General features: G+C 38.8%; 1 protein-coding gene across 1 annotated transcript; it reads right to left on the bottom strand.

The window, feature by feature from the left end:
- Positions 1–508: 508 nt before the first annotated feature.
- Positions 509–1324, bottom strand: LOC466061 (olfactory receptor 6C74-like). The gene has a single exon (XM_521463.2). It carries the CDS (start codon positions 1322–1324, stop codon positions 509–511), a length of 816 nt encoding a protein of 271 aa, XP_521463.2.
- Between the last annotated feature and the right edge of the window lie 24305 nt (positions 1325–25629).

The raw sequence follows: 25629 nt of genomic DNA, 5'->3' as shown, positions 1-25629 counted from the left end.
ACATTGAAAGCAATTGTACTGAGTCATCTTAAGTAATTACATTGATATCCTGACAGTTGTGTATATATGTTTCCTTCAAAACTTCATACAATGACCATGTTATATCTACCCTTGAACTAACTTGATACTCTTAATACTTATGAAGTTTGTTCTTCATCCCTTTGCACTTACCACAAGTAGATACTTAAAACTACATCATTTCAGCTATGAAATTCCACATGCATCAAACAGACTCATGTATATGAGGTTCTTCACTAAAATTTGTTGAATCCTATTTATTTAAAACTAGTAAAAAGATTCAGGAGAATACTTTCATCTCAAAATAAAGGTAATATAAGAGCTTTCAGGTTGAATTATTAGATAAATTAGCCCTTATTCTAAGAAAAACAAACAGAACCTAAAAAAACCATATTTGCAAATTTTTTATAAAGAATTCCAGAAACAGGAGAAAGATTGGATTAGATGAAGGGAAGGTGCATTCCTTCACTGGGAGGTTGTGATTCTGTTTTTACAATTTCACTCTGGACCGAGCATCCCTCAGAGCCTGGTGGACCTGCTTGTTCCGCAGAGTGTAAATGATCGGGTTCAGCAGCGGGGTCACCACTGTGTTCACAAGAGCAGCCTCTCTGTTGGAGTCCAGCCTGTCCATTTGCTTCGGCTTCACATATATGAAGAGACAGCTGCCATACACCAGAGAGAGGACAATGAGGTGAGAGGAGCAGGTGGAGAAAGCTTTCTGCCGCTCCTTGGCTGACGGAAGTCGTAGAATTGTGACTACTATGTTGCCGTATGCAATGATGGTTATAATGAGGGATGTAAAAAGAATGAATGAAACAAGGCCAAAGGCCAACATTTCAGTAGATCTGGCGTCAGAACAGGAGAGTTGGATCAGAGGGCCGAGGTCACAGAAGAAGTGAGGGATGACATGGGGTCCGCAGAAATCTAACTGGGAAACCTTCACCATGAGACCAGTGATGAGAGTGAAGCCCATGACAAAGCAGGCAGTGACCAGGTGGAAGCAAGTCCTCAGGCTCATGATGGTGGGGTAATGCAGAGGCTTGCAAATGGCCAGGTATCGATCCAAGGACATCACAGCCATAAGGAAGAAAATTGTTGAACCAAGAAATAAAAATGAAAAGGACTGCATGAGACAAGTAGTAAAGGGGATTATTTGCCTGCCTGAAAGAAAGATGACCAGAAGTTTAGGAATAACTGTGGTGATAAAACAGCATTCACAGAAGGAAAAACTGCTGAGGAAGAAATACATAGGTGTCTGGAGGTGATGGTCAGCCCCGGTGATGGTGATTATGAGCATGTTTGCCATGATGGAGGCCAGGTACGCCAGCAGGTGCACCAGGAAAAGGACATTCCCCAGATGCTGGACAGCAGGAAATCCCTCCAGGATAAACTCCTGGACTACTGTCCTGTTCCTTACTTCTCCCATCATTGGTTTTCCATTTCTTCAATTAACTTTCAGTGAGCTATTTTACAGTGTCATGACTAAAGAATGGAGAACTTTATTTTATTAAACATGTAAAACAGTATCTGTGTGGCAACTGGACTTGTTTATTTTCAAACATTATATTTTATGTAATTTTTGTTATGTAAACATTATGATTTTTATCTATGAATATACTTATATTACATGCAGCCCAAAATAACTGTGCATGTAGCTATTAGTCTTCATAAAGGATAATGTAATTTTAAAAGTATTAGTCATTTTCCTATACAGTTTATTGCCAAGCAGGAAAAAAATCCCTTCTTTTACTTACGTATCTGATCATGTAACACATTGCTGAGAAGATACCACTCATGGCATGCAGTCACAAGATGAATATTGCAAAAATAAATGTGTGACTTAAAAAAAAACTTGAGGTCATTGAAGTCTGTCATCCCACAAAAAGCATTTCTTCATCATGTCTTAGGGTTTGTTTCCATCTTGGGGGAATCATAATACCATATATAGGAAAAATACTCTGGCCCCAACTGCAGCCCTCTGAAGTGAGTTAGACTAAAAGAGTCACAGACAAACTCTATCAGGGCCATTTTGACCTTTGCTGAATTTGTTTTTCCCTTCATGCCATGCTAAGTGGTCAGTCCAGGGAAAAATATATTCTGACCTTTCCAGTTCACTAGTTACACTTTCATCTAGAACAAAGCCACCTAGAGACCAATGTCCCTCTAGGATCCCTGGTGGCTGCTAATTGGGCCTGTTGGAAATAGAAATTTATTACACAAGCATCATAGTTACACTTTAATTATGTGTGCAAATATATTTAAGGAATGACAACCAAAATATAAAAAGAAGGGTTATGGCCGGGCACGGTGGCTCATGCCTGTAATCCCAGCACTTTGGGAGGCCAAGGCAGGCAGATCACAAGGTCAGAAGTTTGAGACCAGCCTGACCAACATGGTGAAACCCTGTTTCTACTAGAAATACAAAAATTAGCTGGACATGGTGGCACACGCCTGTAATCCCAGCTACTCAGGAGGCTGAGGCAGGAGAATCACTTGAACCCAGGAGGTGGAAGTTGCAGTGAGCTGAGACTGTGCCACTGTACTACAGCCTGAGCAACTGAGCAACAGAGCGAGACTCCATCTCAAAAAAAAAAAAAAAAAAGAAGGGTTGTATGACTTGACCACAGCAATTATTTTCTGATTCATGCTCCTTGCTGTTGTCCACCTAGGTAGAATAAATATTATTTTTCATATGTTTAACATTGGACTGTCTCTTGACACCAGTCAGGATCCACCAGGACCAATGGGCAGACTCCAGACACACCAAACATCATTATGAGATGAACAAAGCCATCTAGAGACCAATGTCCCTCTAGGCTCCCTGGTGGCTGCTAATAGGGCACTGTTGGAAATAAAAATTTATTATACAAGTATCATAGCTACTCTTTCATTATGTGTGCAAATATATTTAAGGAATGACAACCACAATATATAAAGAAGAGTTGTATGACCTCAACGCAGCAATTATTTTCTGATTCATGCTCCTTGCTATTGTCCACCTAGGCAAAATAAATATTATTTTTCATCCTTTAAATTTATAAACTTCTCTTAGGTGACCTTTGTCACTCTGGTCAACTAATGTTCATCTCAGATCTCTGAACTCACTGTCTAATTTAGCCAAGCCCAATACTCCTACTCTTTTTAGTGTGTGAGATCAGATTGAAGAGGAACAGAGTCTGTTTGAGTTCACAGAAGATGAGTGGAAAGATGTTCCAGTCACACTAAGGCCATGTACTCACCCCAAGCAGTTCACAGCAACCAGAGCTCTAGCCTCTGCTTTCCAAAAAACCAAGATGTTGTTCCAGGCCATTGGAAGTGTAAGAAAATAAACACTTCCATTTCAGATGTCCCTAATTTGTCCCAGAGAAAAGTTCAACATGTGCATCATGCCTGCTAAGCATAATTCATCAATGAATTCAGAGCTTTCCTAAACTGAGATAAGTGAAAGTGACAGCTTCATGGCTACCTTGCTGGATGAAATCCTGGGAAAGAAAGGAAAGAGCATACTTTCCCAACATCCTGCAGGAACCTGGGAGTGAGATCACTTGGAATTCCAAAAAGCTTTCACACTCTCTTTGTAGGCCCTAGGTTCCCCCAGACCACCATCCTCCTCCTGTGCCTGCCAACACCAGCGGGAGACAGTAATTGCTGGGCAAATACTCCAGGGCAGGGTGGGAGACAACAACATCCTCACTTAAACTGGTGTCTCGTACATAAATAATATCTCTACAAAGTGCATGCAAGCACACTGAGTTTGCCGCTCCCTGACCTCCCCAGACTGGGAAGAATACCCACACTATTGAAAGCAGAAATAAAAGTGATATGAATTTCCCTTACCATATGTTTAACATTGGACTGTCTCTTGATACCAGTCAGGATCCACCAGGACCTGACTCCAGACACACCAGACATTATTAGGAGATGAACAAAGCCATCTAGAGACCAATGTCCCTCTAGGATCCCTGGTGGCTGCTAATTGGGCACTGTTGGAAATAGAAATTTATTATACAAGCATCATAGTTACTCTTTCATTATGTGTCCAAATATTATCATATGAAAATGTCTGAAAGTGTCCTCCATGAAAATCTTTAAAAATGGAGTACATATAATTCCCCAAGTTTATAAAGTTCCAGATTGCATTATGCTACTAAGATGGGGTTGAAAGGTCAAGTGAGGAACTTAGAGCTTCACCTGGCAGTAATGAGGTGGATGTCCCCTTTACTCGGCCAGAGCAGTGTCAAAGAAAGCCAGATAAAATGTAAGGTTTAAATAAGGCCAGTGCCTCATAACATAAAACCCACAATATCCAGGTGTTATTTGAAAACCACTTGTTATGCCAGGAACTAGGAAGATCTCAACTTAAATGGATGGAGGGAGATCTACCAAGCAAATGGAAAGCAAAAAAAAAAAAAAAAGCAGGGGTTGCAATCCTAGTCTCTGATAAAACAGACTTTAAACCAACAAAGATCAAAAGAGACAAAGAAGGCCACTACATAATGGTAAAGGGATCAATTCAACAAGAAGAGCTAACTATCCAAAATATATATGCACCCAATACGGGAGCATCCAGATTCATAAAGCAAGTCCGTAGAGACCTACAAAGAGACTTAGACTCTGTCACAGTAATAATGGGAGACTTTAACACCTCACTGTCAATATTAGACAGATCAACGAGACAGAAGGTTAACAAGGATATCCAGGACTTGAACTCAAATCTGAACCAAGCAGACCTAATAGACATCTACAGAACTCTACACCCCAAATCAACAGAATATATGTTTTTCTCAGCACCACATCACACATATTCTAAAACTGACCACATAATTGGTAGTAAAATACTCCTCAGCAAATGTAAAAGAACAGAAATCACAACAAACTGTCTCTCAGACCTCAGTGCAATCAAATTAAAACTCAGGATTAATAAACTCACTCAAAACCACACAACTACATAAAAACTGAACAACCTGCCCCTGAATGAAACCAATGAGAAAAAAGACACAACATACCAGAATCTCTGGGACACATTTAAAGCAGTGTGTAGAAGGAAATTTATAGCACTAAATGCCCACAGAGAGAACAGGAAAGATCTAAAATTGACAACCTAACATCACAAATAAGAGCTAGAGAAGCAAGAGCAAACAAATTCAAAAGCTAGCAGAAGGCAAGAAATAACTAAGATCAGAGAAGAACTGAAGGAGATAGAGACACAAAGAACCCTTCAAAAAATCAATGAATCCAGGAGCTGGTTTTTGAAAGGATCAACAAAATAGACCGCTAGCAAGACTAATAAAGAAGAAAGAGAGAAGAGTCAAATAGACGCAATAAAAAAAGATAAAGGGGATATCACCACTGAGCCCACAGAAATACAAACTACCATCATAGAATACTATAAACAGCTCTATGCAAATAAACTAGAAAATCAAGAAGAAAAGGATAAATTCCTGGACACATACACCCTTCCAGGACTAAACCAAGGAGAAGTTGAATCTCAGAATAAACCAATGACAGGTTCTGAAATTAAGGCAATAATTAATAGCCTACAAACCAAAAAAAGTCCAGGACCAGATGGATTCACAGCCGAATTCTACCAGAGGTACAAAGAGGAGGTGCTACCATTCCTTCTGAAACTATTTCAATCAATAGAAAAAGAGGGAATCCTCCGTAACTCATTCTATGAGGCTAGCATCATCCTGACACCAAAGCCTGGTAGAGACACAACAAAAAAAGAAAAATTTAGGCCAATATCCCTGATGAATATCAATGCAAAAATGTTTAATAAAATACTGGCAAACCGAATCCAGTAGCACATCAAAAGCTTATCCACCATGATCAAGTCAGCTTCCTCCCTGGTATGCAAGGCTGGTTCAACATATGCAAATCAATAAACATAATCCATCACATAAACAGAAGAATGACAAAAAACACATGATTATCTCAATAGATGCAGAAAAGACCTTCGACAAAATTCCACAGCTGTTCATGCTAAAAACTCGATAAACTAGGTATTCATGGAATGTATCTCAAAATAAGAGCTATTAATGACAAACTCACAACCAATATCATACTAAATTGGCAAAAACTAGAACCATTCCCTTTGAAATCCAGCACAAGACAAGGATGTCCTCTCTCACAACTCCTATTCAACATAGTGCTGGAAGTTCTGGCCAGGGCAATCAGGAAAGAGAAAGAAACAAAGGGCATTCAATTAGGAAAACAGGAAGTGAAATTGTTGCTATTTGCAGATGACATGATTGTATATTTAGAAAACTCCATGGTCTCAGCCCAAAATCTCCTTAAGCTGATAAGCAACTTCAGCAAATTCTCGGGATACAAAATCAGTGTGCAAAAATCACAAGCATTCCTATACACAAATAGTAGACAAACAGAGAGCCAAATCATGAGTGAAATCCCATTCAAAATTGCTTCAAAGAGAATAAAATACCTAGGAATCCAACTTACAAGGGATGTGAAGGACCTCTTCAAGGAGAACTACAAACCACTGCTCAAGGAAATAAAAGAGGATACAAAGAAATGGAAGAACATTCCATGCTCATGGGTAGAAAGAATCAATATTGTGAAAATGGCCATACTGCACAAGGTAATTTATAGATTCAATGCCATCCCCATCAAGCTACCAATTACTTTCTTCACAGAATTGGAAAAAACTACTTTAAAGTTCATATGGAATGAAAAAAGAGCCCGCATCATCAAGTCAATCCTGGGCCAAAAGAACAAAGCTGGAGCCATCACACTACCTGACTTCAAGCTATACTACAAGGCTACAGTAACCAAAACAGCATGGTACAGGTAGCAAAACAGATAAATAGACCAATGGAACAGAGCAGAGGCCTCAGAAATAACAGCACACATCTACTACCATCTGATCTTTGACAAACCTGACAAAAACAAGAAATGGGGAAAGGATTCCCTATTTAATAAGTGGTGCTGGGAAAACTGGCTAGCCATATGTAGAAAGCTGAAACTAGATCCCTTTCTTACATTGTATACAAAAATTAACTCAAGATGGTTTAAGGACTTAAATGTAAGACCTAACGCCATAAAAACCCTAGAAGAAAACCTAGGCAATACCATTCAGGCCATAAGCATGGGCAAAGACTTCATGACTAAAACACCAAAGCAATGGCAACAAAAGCCAAAATAGACAAATGGAATCTAATTAAACTAAAGAGCTTCTGCACAGCAAGAGAAACTCTCATCAGAGTGAACAGGCAACCTACAGAATGGGAGAAAATCTTTGCAAGCTACCCATCTGACAAAGGGCTAATATCCAGAATCTACAAAGAACTTAAACAAATTTACAAGAAAACACAAACAACCCCATCGAAAAGTGGGCAAAGGATATGAACAGACACTTCTCAAAAGAAGATATTTATGCAGCCAACAGACCTATGAAAAAATGCTAATCATCACTGGTCATCAGAGAAATGCAAATCAAAACCACAATGAGATACCATCTCATGCCAGTTAGAATGGCAATCATTAAAAAGTGAGGAAACAACAGATGCTGGAAAGGATGTGGAGAAATAGGAACACTTTAAGACTATTGGTGGGAGTGTAAATTAGTTCAACCATTGTAGAAGACAGTCTGGTGATTCCTCATGGATCTAGAACTAGAAATACCATTTGACCCAGCGATCCCATTACTGGGTATATACCCAAAGGATTATAAATCATGTTACTATAAAGACACATGCACACGTATATTTATTGCAGCACTATTCACAATAGCAAAGACTTGGAACCAACCCAAATGTCCATCAATGGCAGACTGGATTAAGAAAATGTGGCACATATACACCATGGAATACTATGCAGCCATAAAAAAGGATGAGTTCATGTCCTTTGCAGGGACATGGATGAAGCTGGAAACCATCATTCTAAGCAAACTATGACAAGGACCGAAAACCAAACACTGCAAGTTCTCACTCATAGGTGGGAGGTGAACAACAAGAACACATGGACAGAGGGCAGGGAACATCACACACCAGGGCCTGTCAGGAGGTGGTGGGCTGGGGGAGGAATAGCATTAAGAAAATTACCTAATGTAAATGACAAGTTGATGGGTGCAGCAAACCAACATGGCACATGTATACCTATGTAACAAACCTGGACTTTGGGCACATGTACCCTAGAACTTAAAGTATAATAATAATAATAATTATTATTATTAAAAGATGTGAATCGGGGCATGTAAAATATAAAATATAACGATGGGGATTAAAATTTTTGAGTTTTGAAAATGTGATCAACTTAGAATAGCTTCTTATAACTGTAAGAAATGTTAGTAAGCTTCATGACAACTGCAAAGCAAAAACCTATATGGACACAAATAGATAAAAAAGAAAGGAATCAGAGCATACCGCTACAGAAAATCATCTAATCACAAGGAAAGACAGGAAGAGGAAAAAAGGAACAAAGCATCTACAAAACAACCAAAAACCAACTAACCAAATGGCAGTAGTAAGTCCTTACCTATGAATAAGTATCTTGAATGTAAATGAATTAAATTGCTAAATAAAAATACTCAGAGTGGTTCAATGTACCAGAAAAAGACACAACTATATGCTCCCTACAAAAGACTTACATCGCTTTTAAGGACACACGTAGACTAAAAGTAAAGGGATGGAAATGATATTTCATGATGGAAAACAAAGAGCAGGGGTAGCTATACTTATATTAGATAAAATGAACTTTTAAGTTGGAAACCGTAAAATAAGGAAAGGAAGATCATTATATAATAATGAAGGGGTCAGTTAATAGAGAAAAAATAATAATTGTAAATATATATGCACCCAACATTGAGGTACCTAAATATAAAGCAAATATTAATAGATCTGAAGGGAGAAGTGGGTTATAATACAATAATGGTAAGGGACTTCAGTACCACACTTTTAACAATAGAGAGATTGCCCAGACAGAAAATTAATAAGAAAACATTGGATTTGAACAAAATTTTAGATAAAATGGCTCTAATAGACATATGCAGAACAGTCCATTCCCCAGTCACAGCATATATATTAGTCTGAAGCAGATAAATAAGAAATAGAAAGGTAAATTTAAAATATATTAAGGCAAAAATAAATGAAACAGAGCCTAGAAACACAATAGAAAAGATTAACAAACTAAAAAAAGAGAAGAGTTGATTTTATGAAATGACAAAAAAAAAATTGGCTAGACTAACAAAAAAGAGTGAATATTCAAATAAAGAAAATCAGAAATGAAAAAGGAGACATTACAAGTGATACCACAGAAATACAAAGAATCATAAGAGAGGATTATGAACTTTACATGCAAACAAATTTGATAACCTAGAAGAAGTGGATAAATGTCTAGAAACACGCAGTTTATCAAGAATGAATCATGAAGAAACAGAAATATGGATAGACCAATAACTAGTAAGAAGATTAAATTAGTAATAAAAACCTTCCTACAAAGGAAATCAGGGACAGATGGCTTTACTGATAAATTTTACCAAATATATAAAGAAGAACTAATATCATTATTTCTCAAACTCCTCCAAAAATGTTGAATAGGAGGGAAGACTTCCAAATTCATTTTATGAGGCCAGCATTACTCTGATACAAAACCAGACAAGAGCCCTGCAAGAAAAGAAAATTACCAGCCAATATCCCTGATGAACATAGATGCAAAAATACTTTTATTAGCAAGCTGAATTTAATAGAACATCAAAAGGATCATTCACCATGATCAAGTGGGATTTATCCCAGGAACTTAAGTGTGATTTGACAAACACAAATCCATAAATGTGATACATCACATTAAGAGAATGAAAGAAAAAAAATATGTGATCCTCTCAAATACAGAAAAAGCATTTGACTAAATTCTTCTTTACAGCATTCTTTCATGATAAAAACTTCCACAAATTAGTTATAGAAGGAACAAATTTCAGCACAATAAAAATAAAAACTATATATAACAAACACACAGTTAACATTGGACTCAATGGTGAAAAGTTGAAAGCTTCTAAGATCAGAAAGAAGAAAAGGATGTCCACTCTTACTGCTTATATTCAATATAGTTCTGGAAGTACTACTACCCAAAGCTATTATGCAAGATACCAAAATAAAAGGCATCCATATTGAAAAGGAAGAAGTTAAATTGTCTTTCTTTGCAGATGGCATAATCTTATAGGTGGTAAACTCTAAGCACTTCATAAAAACTATTAGAACTAATAAATGAATTCAGTAAAGTTGCAGAATAACCTAGAAGAAATGGATAAATGCTACAGAAATTTATATCATTTCTATACATTAACAATGAACTATCCAACAAAGGAACCAAGAAAACAATCTCATTTACTATATCATAAAAATAGTTAGGAATAAATTTAACCAAGGAGGTGAAAGTTCTGAATATGGAGGATGAGAAAACATTGGTGTAAGAATTTAAAGAAGACACAAATATATAGAAATATATCCCATGTTCATGGATTGGAAGAATTAGTATTGTTAAAATACTCATACTACCAAAAGTGATTCAGTGTAATCCCTATCAAAATTTCAGTGACATTTTTTACTTGTACTAACTCTAAAGAATCTAAAAAATCATGTTGGTTAATGTGAATCTATTTAAAATAAAACATTTGGGTACTGACTTTCAAGAAAGGTCAAGTAACAGTCCTACTACCAGAAAGTCCCTGAAAAAAAAGTTTGCTAAGAAATACTAACCTTTTCAAAATGCTCAAGGTAGGTAACTTTTTTTTATTTACTTGGTTGTGGAAATGGAGACTATCCCAGAAGAGATAAGTCTGCCTGCAGGTCTCCTAATGACAGGCACAAGAACCAGTGCCAAAGGAGAATCAAACGTGTAGCCACCAGGCACCCAGAGGTGTGCCTAGGCATGGAGGTGGGAAACCTTCCTGGCTCCAAGTTCGATGTATGGGGATTGAGGGGAGCCTAAACGTTGATCTCTTTCTGGGCATGGAGTTGAGAGGGTCTCACTGCACCATAATCTACATCAGAAAGATGTTGAGAAAACAAAATAAGCCACAGAAGAAAGAAACACATGCTGTATTCCATTCAAGAGCAAGCAAAAGTAATTTTTGATTATACAAATAAAAAGAATTGTTTTCTCTTGGTGTGGGCTATTGACTGGGTAGGGCCAGAGGAAATTTACAGTGAAATTGGAATGTTTTATAATTTGAGTAGTGGTTACATGGCTGTTTACATAAGTAAAAAATTATCAACCTTTACAATTAAGATTTGTGCATTTTACAGTATGTAAATTAGACCTCCATAAAGAAAATACCACATTAAAAAGCAAAAAAATTAGGGAAAATAGGGGAAAAGGCAAAAACAGCTTAATTGTGAAAAAGTATTTTTGTTGCTTAAGCCGCTCTTTCTTAACATATATAATTAAGTATTTTACAAATTTTATAACCCTGGGACAGTCATGCCAAATCTACCTCTGAAGACTTTCACAGAGGACCATGTTGACTATTGAGAATGATGGCAGTATGTTACTATATGCAGTGAAATGGTAATTGCAATATATTTCTGCTGAAATTTTAGATAGTGAACAATTAAATATCCCCTGAGAATCTGTTGTGATTTTAGTTCCTGTTTCCTTTTTCACACTCCACTGATGACAGGTGAATGTTCCAGGGCTTTGTCCTTCCAGACTTTGTGTGCCTTCATTGGTGATAGCAAGCACTACCACAGGGAATTCAAATTTATTTTCATTTATGACTGCAGTAATGCTCACCTGCTTAGCAAGGTGAGGAGTAACTGGTTTGGGGGAAAGTGGCTAACAGGGTCTATAAGCAAGTAAATTTGGCCTTTGTGGTCTCCTTTTCCTGAGTCTGTTTTGAGATGGATGCATGTCCAACCAAATTTGACATTAATCATGGTGGACTGTGTCATCATGTCCCATAGAATGAATTAGACTATGTTCAAGAATTCTGAATAGTTACACCAGCAAATGCTAATGAAGATTTGGGGCATTTTTATTATCTTAATGTCTAGGATTTATCAGCCAGATTGCCATAGGGAAAAACTATGACTCTTTACACCTCCAGGGTTTGGAAATCTCTGTCTTCATTGAAAATAACTGGCCTTAACAATTTCCTATTGATTTGACATAAGGCATCCATTGACTTTTTATAGGTCTAGCTTTTTCTTTTTTCTTTCCATTAGCCTAGGATAAAGGTCCTGGCTTGTTGGAAGAAAAGAGAAGCATATAATCACAGAAATTCTATTTCCTATGTCCTGCCTCTTGGTGAGTACTTGGCAATGGGGATGATTTGCAATCTAATGGGTTAAATATTTAAACTGGTCTAAGAGATAAGTTGAAACAATAGGTTTGGCCAAATCAGTTAAATCAAATACAATTTAATTATGGTATCTTATTCACTAGAGCACTAATTTCCAGCAGATGCCCATACTCCTTCCCAAAGATTGTATATCAGTTCATCTAGTTTCTAGCTAGGCTTTGCCTTTTTAAAACAACTAATGTTCCTCTAGCGGTTGCAATGGGCATCCAGGCACAATTCCAGTCCCACCAGAATCTTCCAATGTAATAATAATATGTCCAGAATAAGGAGCATTGACGAGTAATTTACAACTAACAGCAGAAGGAAACACTTCCATTCTGCTAGGTTGACAGAATGAGAAGAATAACGATTCACCTGTTACATGCCTATCCATTGAGTCTGAACAACAAAGTTATGTAACCATTTTTCCCCATCTTTAGACATGGTTCCTTTTAAATCCATGGACTAGGTAGTTATGAGATGCTATGATAGTGAGATTTAAGGCTCACTCTAGGGTCTTGGGTGAAAAACTCAAGCTAAATGAACTTCAGGAAAATAACTGGGTTGGAACATGGCTTTTTCATGTTTTCTATATTCAGATGGAGAAAGTGAATACATAGGAGGGCTTTATAGAACACATGTCATATCTGAAGTGTCAAAATTAAAACTGTGACCTCATGAAAGAATATTATCTGGGGGGTGACAGCCTTCATTGTTATCTGTCTGTCTGAGAAAAATAATACTTTTTATTTTGCATTGTTCACCTTATGGAGTATTATTCAAAGATGTTATTGTTTAGAAAAACTAAATTGCACATAAAAATTATTCTCCCAAACAAAACCAAAAAGTAAACCTTCAATGTTTATAATTTAACAATGCAAATGTTCACAATAACTTATAATAAAATGTTCTGAAAATAGAAAATGATTTCTCATTTAGAATAGCAACTGCAAGCAGTGTATTTTTTTAAAAAAAATATGGCCATCAATTAAATTATTTGGTCTTCAGTGATATTTTCTACCTAGCAGATCAAAAAGGTGGTGACAGATGGAGACGTGGAGATAAAGATGGAGATGAGAAATGGGACAGCAGTCCAGGAATTTATTCTCGAAGGGTTTCCTGCCATCCAGCCCCAAGGTATGTCCTCTTCCTGGTGCACCTGCTGGCATACCCGGCCTCCATCATGGGAAACACACTCATAATCACCATCACCTCCAGACACCTATGTATATTTTGCTCAGCAATTTCTCCTTCTATGAATGCTGTTTTATAACTGCAGTTATTCCTTAGTTGCTCGTCATCTTTCTTTTAGGCAGATAAATGATTTCCTTTGCTGCCTGTTTCATACAAGTCTTTGTCATTGTATTTCTGGAAGCAGCAGCCATTCTCCTCATAGCTGTGATATCCTGGCTATTTGCAAGCCTCTGCATTACCCCACCATCATGAGGCTGGGGACTTGCTCCCTCCTGGTTACTGCCTGCTCTGCCGTGGGCTTCACTCTCATCACTGGTCTGCTGGTGAAGGTTTCCCAGTTGTCTTCCTGTGGACCCCATGTCATCCATCACTTTTTCTGTGACCTCAGGCCTCAGAAAGGATTCTAGACTTTCAAAGAGTATTGAGTGATTTAGATTGTTATGTCTGAAAAGGCTTGACTATAAGCTACTCTAGGGGTTATGGTCTGCTAAAAACAGGTATGTCCGTGTCTCTCATATTTCCAAAAAAGAAGTTAGATAATTTTAAAACCTCCTAAAGACAGGGAATTCCTGAGAGTGCAGACAATGGGAACCTTCATCTCTGGATGTCGGAACTCTGAGCCACATTCTAGTAAACCCACAATCCAGCTGGAAGAAGTGACCATAAGAACCCATAAGGGAAGAAGACTTGGCTGTTCTAGTAAGATGGAATTCTGAGCCTAAAGCCATAGCCAGTATCCCAGTGAGCAAAGTATGGCTCCAAGAGGGTGGGCTTTCCTTAATTTGCACTGAAAAAGAAAAACAGAGAGAAATTCTTTAAAAAAATTAAACTGTTTATTTTGGGATAATTGTAGATTCACATGCAGTTTTAAGAAATAATACAGAGAGATCCCTGTCCCCTTTACCCAGTTTCCCACAATGGTAACATCTTGTAAAATATAATATCACAGCCAGGATATTGACATTGAGAAGGTCAAGATACAGAACAGTCCCATCACTACAAAGATCCCTCTTGTTGATCTTTTATATCCACATCCAGTTCCCTCCTGCTGCAACTGCTAATCTGTTCTCCATTTCTAGAACTTTTCCATTTTAAGAAATATACATACATGTATATGTATTTGTGTGGGGGTATAGATATAACTATATAAGATGTAGCCGTTCGGGTTGGTTTTTTTCACGTAACACAATTCTCTAGAGATTCTTCCAAGTTGTTGTGAAACTACCTTTGCAAAAATTATATCAGTGAAAAAAATTACAACAGTGAGCAAGCTAACCCACCCTTCATCTTGCCTTTCCTTTAATTATTCCTGGGCTTTTGGGCCAAGCTGACTTTGAAAGACATTTATGGTTTAAGCAGTGATAGCCCTTTCCCCAAACTCAACCATCCTGTAAAGCTAATGGAAAGTCATCAGGCTAGGGGGTGGAGAGGAGCCTGATTCTGCTAAGGTATAGACATAAATTGCCAGCCATTCCTTCAGATTACACTGCTGTTGTAGATTGGCCTTTCAAGATACATTGTCACTTTTTTTTAACATGTCTGACACTCCATAGCTTCACCTGAACCCCATTACTCCACTTGGACCCACCAACGCTGCACCTGTGGCCCCACCTAGAAGCGATTTAGCATGCAGGAAAACAGCTTTGACCCCCTATGATTTCATCTCCACCCCAATCAATCAGCAGCAAGCCTAGCTACTGCCATCCCTTCCCCCAAACTGCTTTTGAAAACTCCTAACCTAGGAGTTTTGGATGAGAGACTAATTTGAGTACTAACTCCAACTTCCACATTGTGTGGCTGGCCTCATGTTTACTAAACTCTCTCTTTACTACAATACTGTGGTCCTTATTTGCACACCAGGCAAAAACAAAACAAAAAACCCTCCTTGGGCTGTTACATTTGCATGTGTTAATAGTTCACTCCTTTTTAACAGCTGAATATTATTCCATTGTATGTATGGACCATATTTTGTTTAATAATTTACCTGTTGAAGACATATGGGCTATTTCCAGTAGTTAGCTATTATAAATAAATTTCTAAAGATTTACATACAGATCTTTGTATGAACATAAGATTTCGTTTCTCTTGGATAAATGCCAAAGAATTCAATTGCTGGGTTGTATGGTAGTTGCATGTTTAGTTTTATTAAAAAATGACAAACTGTCTTCCAAAGTGGCCGCAACATTTTACATTCCCACCAGCAATGCATGAGTGATTCAGTTTCTTCACATTCTTGGTAGGATTACTATTTTTGTTTCATTACAATTAAAAAATTAAACATCCATTTGATAAAAAAAAAACTATCTGTGGGAGAGGAAAAACAAATGGCAGATAGGAAGCAGGACTAACTTGCAGCTCCCACTCAGATACACAGAGCAGCATGTGGAGACTCACATCGTGAGCTATTGCTCCAAGAACTACCACAGGAACATACCAGGAAAGACAAGAGAATCCATGGAGCCTTGGAAGAAAGTGGTTTACCCCTGCAGGCCCTGTGAGACAGCTGAAAAACTGTGAATGCCCAAAGTATGAGGGGGAAGGACTGCCCCCAAACACACATCGTCACCGGAGAACCTGAAGGTCCAGTTCACAAGAGAAAGATTTAACCTTACTTGGAACTGAGACGAATTTAGAGAGCTGAATGAAATACAGGGGTAGAGAAAGCAGTGGGAAGGGCCCTGTGGGCACTCTCCATCCCCAGGGAAGCCATTCCTTCTCACAGGGGTCCTTGGGAAGAGCTGCCAGTGAATTGGGAAAGACCACAGGGAGAAGGAAGCTTCCAGCTAAACTTAGTAACAGTTTCAACCAAATTTGAAGTTTCTTGGACAGAATGTAGGGGGGTGGGTGAACAGGGAGTGCGGATAGTAGCACAGAAACCATGGGCAGGTGGGGAGGCACGAAACCTGAAAGCCGTACTTGTTTTCTCAGCCAGGAGATAGTCTGGGGCAAGAGCTCAGCCCTGCTCACCAGTTGCCCGGATGTAAATTCAGTGCTATTTGTGGGGGGACCTTTGGAGTAAGACTGGCCTTTTGGGCTGTGTGGGAGCTGGGTAAGGCCTGTCACTGCTGGCTTTCCCCCAGTTGTCTGACGACCTGTATGACATAGCAGAAACAGCCATAATTCCCCTGAGAATGGAACTCCATTGGCCTGAGAACCAGCCCAGCACCCCGCCGCCCCCCTCCCACAGAAGCTGTAGCAAGCCCTACCCAAGGAGATTCTGAGCTCAGACATGCCTAAACCTGCCCCCACCTGATGGTCTTTCTCTACCCTTCCTGGTAGCCGAAGACAAAGGACATTATCTTTTGGGAGCTCTATGACCCCACCTACCACCTGAGAAACCCGAATATTTATCCAGGTTGCCCTAGGGCCAGCTTGTATCCTCCCTTTACTGCCGCAGTTGATGCTCTCTTGAAAGCGACATCTCTTGGCTGCAGGCCAAAAAATACAAAGCCATAGCACTAAACAAAACTATAACCAAGGTGCCACAGAGTCCACCTCACTCCCCTGCTGCCTCCACTGGAGTGAGTGCTGGTATCCATGGCTAAGAGACTTGAAGATGATCACATCACAGGACACTTTGCAGACACTCCCCAGTAGGAGTCCAGAGCTTGCTAGCCTCGCTGGGTGGCTAGACCCAGAAGATAAATAACAATCACTGGAGTTCGGCTTACAGGAAGTCACATCCCTAGGGGAAAAGGGAGAACACCACATCAAGGGAGCACCCTTTTGGGACAAAAGAATCTGAACAGCAGCCCTTGCGTCCCAGATCTTCCCTTTGACGTAGTCTACCCAAATGAGAAGGAACCAGAAAAACAATTCTGGTAATCTGATAAAACAAGGTTCTTTAACACCACCAAAAGACCACACACTAGCTCACCAGCAATGGTTCCAAACCAAGAAAAAAAATCTCTGAATTGCCAAAAAAAAAAAAAGAATTCAGAAGGTCAACCAGGGAAAGACAAATACCAACATAAAGAAATAAAACACATGTTACAGGATAGAGACAGAAAAATCTCCAGAGAAATAAAAAGGATAAATAAAAAACAATCACTACTTCTGGAAATGAAGGACACACTGAGATAGTGCAAAATACACTGGAAAGTCTCGATAATAGAATCAAATAGATAGAAGAAAGAACTTTAGAGCTTGAAGACAAGGCTTTCAAATTAACCTAATCCAACAAAGACAAAGAAAAAAGAATTTAAAAAATGAACAACATCTCCAGGAAGTTTGGGATTATGTTAAACAATCAAACCTAAGAATAATGTGTGCTCCCAAGGAAGAAGAGAAATCTAAAGTTTGGAAAACATATTTGCAGGAATAATTTAGAGAAACTTCCCTGGCCTTGCTAGAGATCTAGACATCCAAATACAAGAAGCTCAAAGAACACCCAAGAAATTAATCTCAAAAAGACCATCGTCTAGGCACATAGTCAACAGGTTATCTAAAGTTAAGAGGAAGGAAAGAATCTTAAGATCTGTGAGGCAAAAGCATCAGGTAACATATAAAGGAAAATCTAACAGATTAACATCAGATTTCTCAGCAGAAGCCTACAAACTAAAAGGGATTGGTGTCTTATCTTTAGCTTCCTTATACAAAATAACTATCAGCCAAGAATTTTGTATCCAGTAAAACTAAACTGTTCTGTTCCATTGTTGTATATCTCTCTTTTGGTACCAGTACCATGCTGTTTTGGTTACTATAGCCCTGTACTACAGTTTGAAGTCAGGTAGCGTGATGCCTCCAGCTTTGCTCTTTTGGCTTAGATTGTCTTGGCAATGCGGGCCCTTTTTTGGTTCCATATGAACTTTAAAGTAGTTTTTTCCAATTCTGTGAAGAAAGTCATTGGTAGCTTGATGGGGATGGCATTGAATCTATAAATTACCTTGGGCAGTATGGCCATTTTCACGATATTGATTCTTCCTATCCATGAGCATGGAATGTTCTTCCGTTTGTTTGTATCCTCTTTTATTTCATTGAGCAGTGGTTTGTAGTTCTTCTTGGAGAGGTCCTGCACATCCCTTGTAAGTTGGATTCCTAGGTATTTTATTCTCTTTGAAGCAATTGTGAATGGGAGTTCACTCATGATTTGGCTCTCTGTTTGTCTGTTATTGGTGTATAAGAATGCTTGTGATTTTTGCACATTGATTTTGTGTCCTGAGACTTTGCTGAAGCTGCTTATCAGCTTAAGGAGATTTTGGGCTGAGATGATGGGGTTTTCTAAATATACAATCATGTCATCTGCAAAGAGGGACAATTTGACTTCCTCTTTTCCTAATTGAATATGCTTTATTTCTTTCTGTTGTCTGATTGCCCTGGCCAGAACTTCCAACACTATGTTGAATAGGAGTGGTGAGAGAGGGCATCCCTGTCTTGTGCCAGTTTTCAAAGGGAATGCTTCCAGTTTTTGTCCATTCAGTATGATATTGACTGTGGGTTTGTCATAAATAGCTCTTATTATTTTGAGATACTTCCCATCAATACTTAATTTATTGAGAGTTCTTAGCATGAATGGCTGTTGAATTTTGTCAATGGCCTTTTCTGTATCTATTGAGAAAATCATGTGGTTTTTGTCATTGGTTCTGTTTATATGCTGGATTACGTTTATTGATTTGCGTATGTTGAACCAGCCTTGCATCCCAGGGATGAAGCCCACTTGATCATGGTGGATAAGCTTTTTGATGTGTTGCTGGATTCAGTTTGCCAGTATTTCATTGAGGATTTTTGCATCAAAGTTCATCAGGGATATTGGTCTAAAATTCTCTTTTTTTGTTGTGTCTCTGCCAGGCTTTGGTATCAGGGTGATGCTGGCCTCATAAAATGAGTTAGGGAGGATTCCCTCTTTTTGTATTGATTGGAATAATTTCAGAAGGAATGGTACCAGCCCCACTTTGTACCTCTGGTAGAATTTGGCTGTGAATTCGTCCTGTCCTGGACTTTTTTTGTTGGTAGGCTATTAATTATTGCCTCAATTTCAGAGTCTGTTATTGCTCTATTCAGAGATTCAAATTCTTCCTGGTTTAGTTTTCGGAGGGTGTATGTGTGGAGGAATTTATCCATTTCTTCTAGATTTTCTAGTTTATTTGCATAGAGTTGTTTATAGTATTCTCTGATGGTAGTTTGTATATCTGTGGGATTGGTGACGATATCCCCTTTATCATTTTTTATTGTGTCTATTTGATTCTTCTCTCTTTTCTTCTTTATTAATCTTGCTAGCAGTCTATCAATTTTATTGATCTTTTCAAAAACCACCTCCTGGATTCATTGATTTTTTTGAAGGGTTTTTTGTGTCTCTGTCTCCTTCAGTTCTGCTCTGATCTTAGTTATTTCTTGCCTTTTTCTAGCTTTTGAATGTATTTGCTCTTGCTTCTTTAGTTCTTTTAATTGTTTTGTTAGGTTGTCGATTTTAGATCTTTCCTGCTTTCTCTTGTGGGCATTTAGTGCTATAAATTTCCCTGTACACACTGCTTTAAATGTGTCCCAGAGATTCTGGTATGTTGTGTCTTACTTCTCATTGGTTTCAAAGAACATCTTTATTTCTGCCTTCATTTCGTTATGTACCCAGTAGTCATTCAGGAGCAGGTTATTCAGTTTCCATGTAGTTGAGCGGTTTTGAGTGAGTTTCTTCATCCTGAGTTCTAGTTTGATTGCACTGTGGTCTGAGAGACAGTTTGTTATAATTTCTCTTCTTTTACATTTAATGAGGAGTGCTTTACTTCAAAATATGCAGTCAATTTTGGAATAAGTGCAGTGTGGTGCTGAGAAGAATGTATGTTCTGTTGATTTGGGGTGGAGAGTTCTGTAGAAGTAGGTCCGCTTGGTGAAGAGCTGAGTTCAATTCCTGGATATCCTTGTTAACTCTCCATCTCGTTGATCTGTTTAATGTTGACAGTGGGGTGTTAAAGTCTCCCATTATTATTGTGTGGGAGTCTAGGTCTCTTTGTAGGTCTCTAAGGACTTGCTTTATGAATCTGGGTGCTCCTGTATTGGGTCCATATATATTTAGAATAGTTTGTTCTTCTTGTTGAATTGATCTCTTTACCATTATGTAATGGCCTTCTTTGTCTCTTTCGATCTTTGTTGGTTTAAAGTCTGCTTTATCAGAGACTAGGATTGCAACCCCTGCCTTTTTTTGTTTTCCATTTGCTTGGTAGACCTTCCTCCATCCCTTGATTTTGAGCCTATGTGTGTCTCTGCATGTGAGATGGGTCTCCTGACTACAGCACACTGATAGGTCTTGACTCTTTATCCAATTTTCCAGTCTGTGTCTTTTAATTGTAGCATTTAGCCCATTTACATTTAAGGTTAATATTGTTATGTGTGAATTTGATCCTGTCATTATGATGTTAGCTGGTTATTTTGCTCGTTAGTTGATGCAATTTATTCCTAGCATTGATGGTCTTTACAATTTGGCATGCTTTTGCAGCGGCTGGTACCGGCTGTTCCTTTCCATGTTTAGTGTTTCCTTCAGGAGCTCTTGTAGGGCAGGCCTGGTGGTGACAAAATCTCTCAGCATTTGCTTGTCTCTAAAGGATTTTATTTCTCCTTCACTTATGAAGCTTAGTTTGGCTGGATATGAAATTCTGGGTTGAAAATTCTTTTCTTTAAGAATGTTGAATATTGGCCCCCACTCTCTTCCTTCTTGTAGGGTTTCTGCTGAGAGATCAGCTGTTAGTCTGATGGGCTTCCCTTTGTGGGTAACCTGACCTTTCTCTCTGGCTGCCCTTAACATTTTTTCCTTCATTTCAGCTTTGGTGAATCTGACAATTATGTGTCTTGGAGTTGCTCTTCTCGAGGAGTATCTTTGTGGTGTTCTCTGTATTTCCTGAATTTGAATGTTGGCCTGCCTTGCTAGGTTGGGGAAGTTCTCCTGGATAATATCTTGCAGAGTGTTTTTCAACTTGGTTCCATTCTCCTTGTCAGTTTCAGGTACACCAATCAGACATAGATTTGGTCTTTTCACATAGTCCTATATTTCTTGGAGGCTTTGTTCATTTCTTTTTACTCTTTTTTCTCTAAACTTCTCTTCTCACTTCATTTCATTCATTTGATCTTCAATCACTGATACCCTTTCTTCCAGTTGGTCGAATCAGCTACTGAAGCTTGTGTATTCATCACGTAATTCTCATGCCATGGTTTTCAGTTGCATCAGGTCATTTAAGGACTTCTCTACACTCATTATTCTAGTTAGCCATTTGCCTAATCTTTTTCAAGGTTTTTAGCTTCTTTGTGATGGGTTCGAACTTCCTCCTTCAGCTCAGAGTAGTTCAATTGTCTGAAGCCTTCTTCTCTCAACTCGTCAAAGCCATTCTCCTTCCAGCTTTGTTCTGTTGCTCGCGAGGAGCTGCGTTCCTTTGGAGGGGGAGAGGCCCTCTGATTTTTAGAATTTTCAGCTTTTCTCCTCTGTTTTTTTCCGTATCGTTGTGGTTTTATCTACCTTTGGTCTTTGATGATGGTGACCTACATATGGGGTTTTGGTGTGGATGTCCTTCCTGTTTTTTAGTTTTCCTTTTAACAGTCAGACCCCTCAGCTGCAGGTCTGCTGGAGTTTGCTGGAAGTCCACTCCAGACCCTGTTTGCCTGGGTATCAGCAGCGGAGGCTGCAGAACAGCAAATATTGCTGAACAGCAAATGTTGCTGCCTGATCGTTCCTCTGGAAGCTTTGTGTCTGAGGGGTACCCAGCTGTGTGAGGTGTCAGTCTGCCCCTACTGGAAGGTGCCTCCCAGCTGGGCTACTCGGGGGTCAGGGACCCATTTGAGGAGGCAGTCTGTTCTCAGATCTCAAACTCCATACTAGGAGAACCACTATTCACTTCAAAGCTGTCAGACAGGGACATTTAAGTCTGCAGAGATTCCTGCTGCCTTTTGTTTGGCTATGCCGTGCCCCCAGAGGTGGAGTCTACAGAAGGAGGCAGGTCTCCTTGAGCTCCGTTGGGCTCCACCCAGTTCAAGCTTCCAGTCCCTTTGTTTACCTATTCAAGCCTCAGCAATGGGGTTACCCCTCCCCTAGCCTCGCTGCCGCCTTGCAGTTTGATCCGAGACTGCTGTGCTAGCAATGAGCGAGGCTCTGTGGGTGTGGGACCCTCTGAGCCATGTGTGGGATATAATCTCCTGGTGTGCCATTTGCTAAGACCACTGGAAAAGCACAGTATTAGGGTGGGAGTGACCCAATTTTCCAGGTGCTGTCCGTCACTGCTTCCTTTGGCTAGGAAAGGGAATTCCCTGACCACTTGCACTTCCTGGGTGGTGTTGCCTCGCCCTGCTTCTGCTCACACTCACTGCACTGCACTCACTGTCCGACAAGCCTCAGTGAGATGAACCCAGTACCTCAATTGGAAATGCAGAAATCACCCATCTTCTGAGTCGCTGACGCTGCGAGCTGTACACTGGAGCTGTTCCTATTCAGCCATCTTGGAACCACCCCCCTGGTTATGCTTTATTCTTATTGGTGACACTTTGTCACCAATCAAGGTGTAGAACACATTGGATTCCATGCAGAGTATTCCTTTACAAGTAAGAATTATAATTAAGATCTCAATAAAATTATTTATAAAGATTAATGGTTTTTCCATATAGATTTCTTATATATTTTGTTAGACTTATTTCTAGGTAGCTGTTAGTTTTGTTGATATTATCCATGAGATTTTCTAAATTACATTTTTTAATTGGTTGTGGCTGATATCTAGAAATTTTATAATTTGCATACATGTATCTTTAATCCAAAGATCTGGTTATCCTCTTATTAGTTTTAATATGTTGTCTATAGATTCTCTTTGGTCTTTCTGTGTAAACAATCATGTCTTCTGCAAATGTCAGTTCTTTTTTCTTTCAGCCGCAATACTTCATTTCATTTTCTTGCATCATTTCACTAGCTAGGGCCACCATCAGAATATTGAACAGAAGGAATGGTAGCATCCTGTTTCTGAGCTGGATGTGACTCTCTGTGACATTTTATTATTAAATATATTGGTTGCTCTTAAGTTTCCAATAAATATCTTTTGTTAAAGAAAGTCTCTTCCATTCTTAGTGTGAAAAAGATCTTTTTAAGTGTAAATGGGTGTAAGATTTTACCAGTTGATTTTCTGCATCCATTGAGATGATCCAACTTTTTCTCCTTTCATAAGTTACATGACAAATTATATGAAAGATTTCTTTCTCTTGGTAAACCATCCCTGCATTTCTGGGACAAATCCTATTTCATTATTATGTGTGTTTTATACATATAATGGATATTATTTGCTAGTGTTTTGTATTGGATTTGCATATGCGAAATTCAGAGTTTGCGCTGGAAAACCCATCCCTACTCCTGACTGCTTACCTTTGCTATGGGAGGTTTTCTAGTCCCTTTTTACTAGCATGGCAGTTTGTTTAGATTCCCAACTTCATGTAAAAGTCTCAATTCCAGTCCTTCCTTTTGTGGTGACCCAGAGCCCTATCTTCTCCTCCTGCCTGGTCACCAAAACCTCAGAGCCCAACCCTGGGACCCACACCTGCATTCTTTAGCTTCTCAGACGGTCACTCTTTCAGTTTCACTCCTCTCAGTTTGAGTACACTTACTGCTTCTAGATTTTGGAGAGCTGCTTTTCTTTCCGTTGAGTTGGCTATGAATCAAAATATGTTTTAGTTATGGTTTTATCTAACATTCCTTTGTGTTATAACCAAATGGCTGGTTGAAGGAAGGAGTGAAATTGATTATTCACTCAACCATCTTGCCAGTTGATTTTCTTTTATCAGATTGAAAGAAAAGAGTCAGGTTTTAGTGACGAGTGTTATTTGTGTTGAACATCAGACCATATTATGCTTCAGAATGAATTTGTTTTTCAATTTTCAATGCTAATATTATATGGAATTTTGTTATTCCTAAACTTCTACCCAATTTTACTTTGCTTCTATTTAATTTCATTTATTAGATATATATATATATTTTTTTTTTTTTTTTTTTGAGATGGAGTCCTGTTCTGTCGCCCAGACTAGAGCGCAGTGGCACAATTTCGGCTCACTACAGCCTCCGCCTTCTGTTTCAAGTGATTCTCCTGCTTTAGCCTCCTGAGTACCTGAGACTACAGGCACATGCCACCACGCCCAGCTAATTTTTGTATTTTTAGTAGAGATGTGGTTTCATTATGTTGGCCAGGCTGGTCTCAAACTCCTGACCTCAGGTGATTCTTCCACCTTGCCTCCCAAAGTGTTGGGATTACAGCCGTGAGCCACCAAGCCCGGCCCCTTTTATGTTTTTAATCACAAAATCTGATGGCTATGATTACTACTTACTTTGGCTTTACAGGTTCTTTTTTTTTACTTCTGTTTTATTGAGAGGGTTACCAATCTCATTTCAGATTGTGGTGGAATACAGACAGGTGAGAGTGGAGTGATCACAAGCCCCAACTATCCAAATGCTTATGACAGCCTGACCCACTGCTCTTGGCTGTTGGAAGCCCCACAAGGGTACACCATCACTGTGAGTGATAATGACTCGGTGAAATGGTTCTGAGACCATAGAACCACAGTAGCCTGTCCTGCATGGAAATGGAGCTCTTCTAGTAAGCAAGTGATTAGAGAAGGCTTTGATTCTACAATGAGATCACTGTTTTTCTCTAACATTCTCTCACTAGAGCACATACATTGGCATCTATAATTAATGAAGAGTGAAATCTCTTTTTTAAGCATAGGGAAAGATATACATAGAAGATAATTCTACATCTTAGAGAGAAGTATATTCATTTTCTTAGTATGAGTTGCCATCCCAAACTAGGGAAATGTCTTTTCTCAAAATTTCCAAGACAGCCTTTCATAAGGAAAATGAGTAGAGGGGAAGGGAGAATTAAATAAGAGACAAAAATACAAAATTATAAAAATTAAAACAAAAGGATTTGTAAGGGCCTTATCTACATTGAGGTTGATAAAAGCCAACTTACAACTCATTTCTTTTTTCTCCTGAAGCTCACATTTAGTGACTTTGATATTGAACACCATACAACTTGTGCTTGGGACTCTATCACTGTCAAGAATGGTGGGTCCCCTGAATCACCCATCATAGGACAGTACTGTGGAAATTCAAACCTCAGGACAATAGATTCAGGTTCCAATTAGCTGTTTCTGACTTTTAACTCAGACCATTCATTGCA

Source organism: Pan troglodytes, chromosome 8, assembly GCF_028858775.2.
Source record: "Pan troglodytes isolate AG18354 chromosome 8, NHGRI_mPanTro3-v2.0_pri, whole genome shotgun sequence".
Classification (NCBI taxonomy): domain Eukaryota; kingdom Metazoa; phylum Chordata; class Mammalia; order Primates; family Hominidae; genus Pan; species Pan troglodytes.
This window is presented reverse-complemented; position numbering and strand designations above follow the sequence as displayed.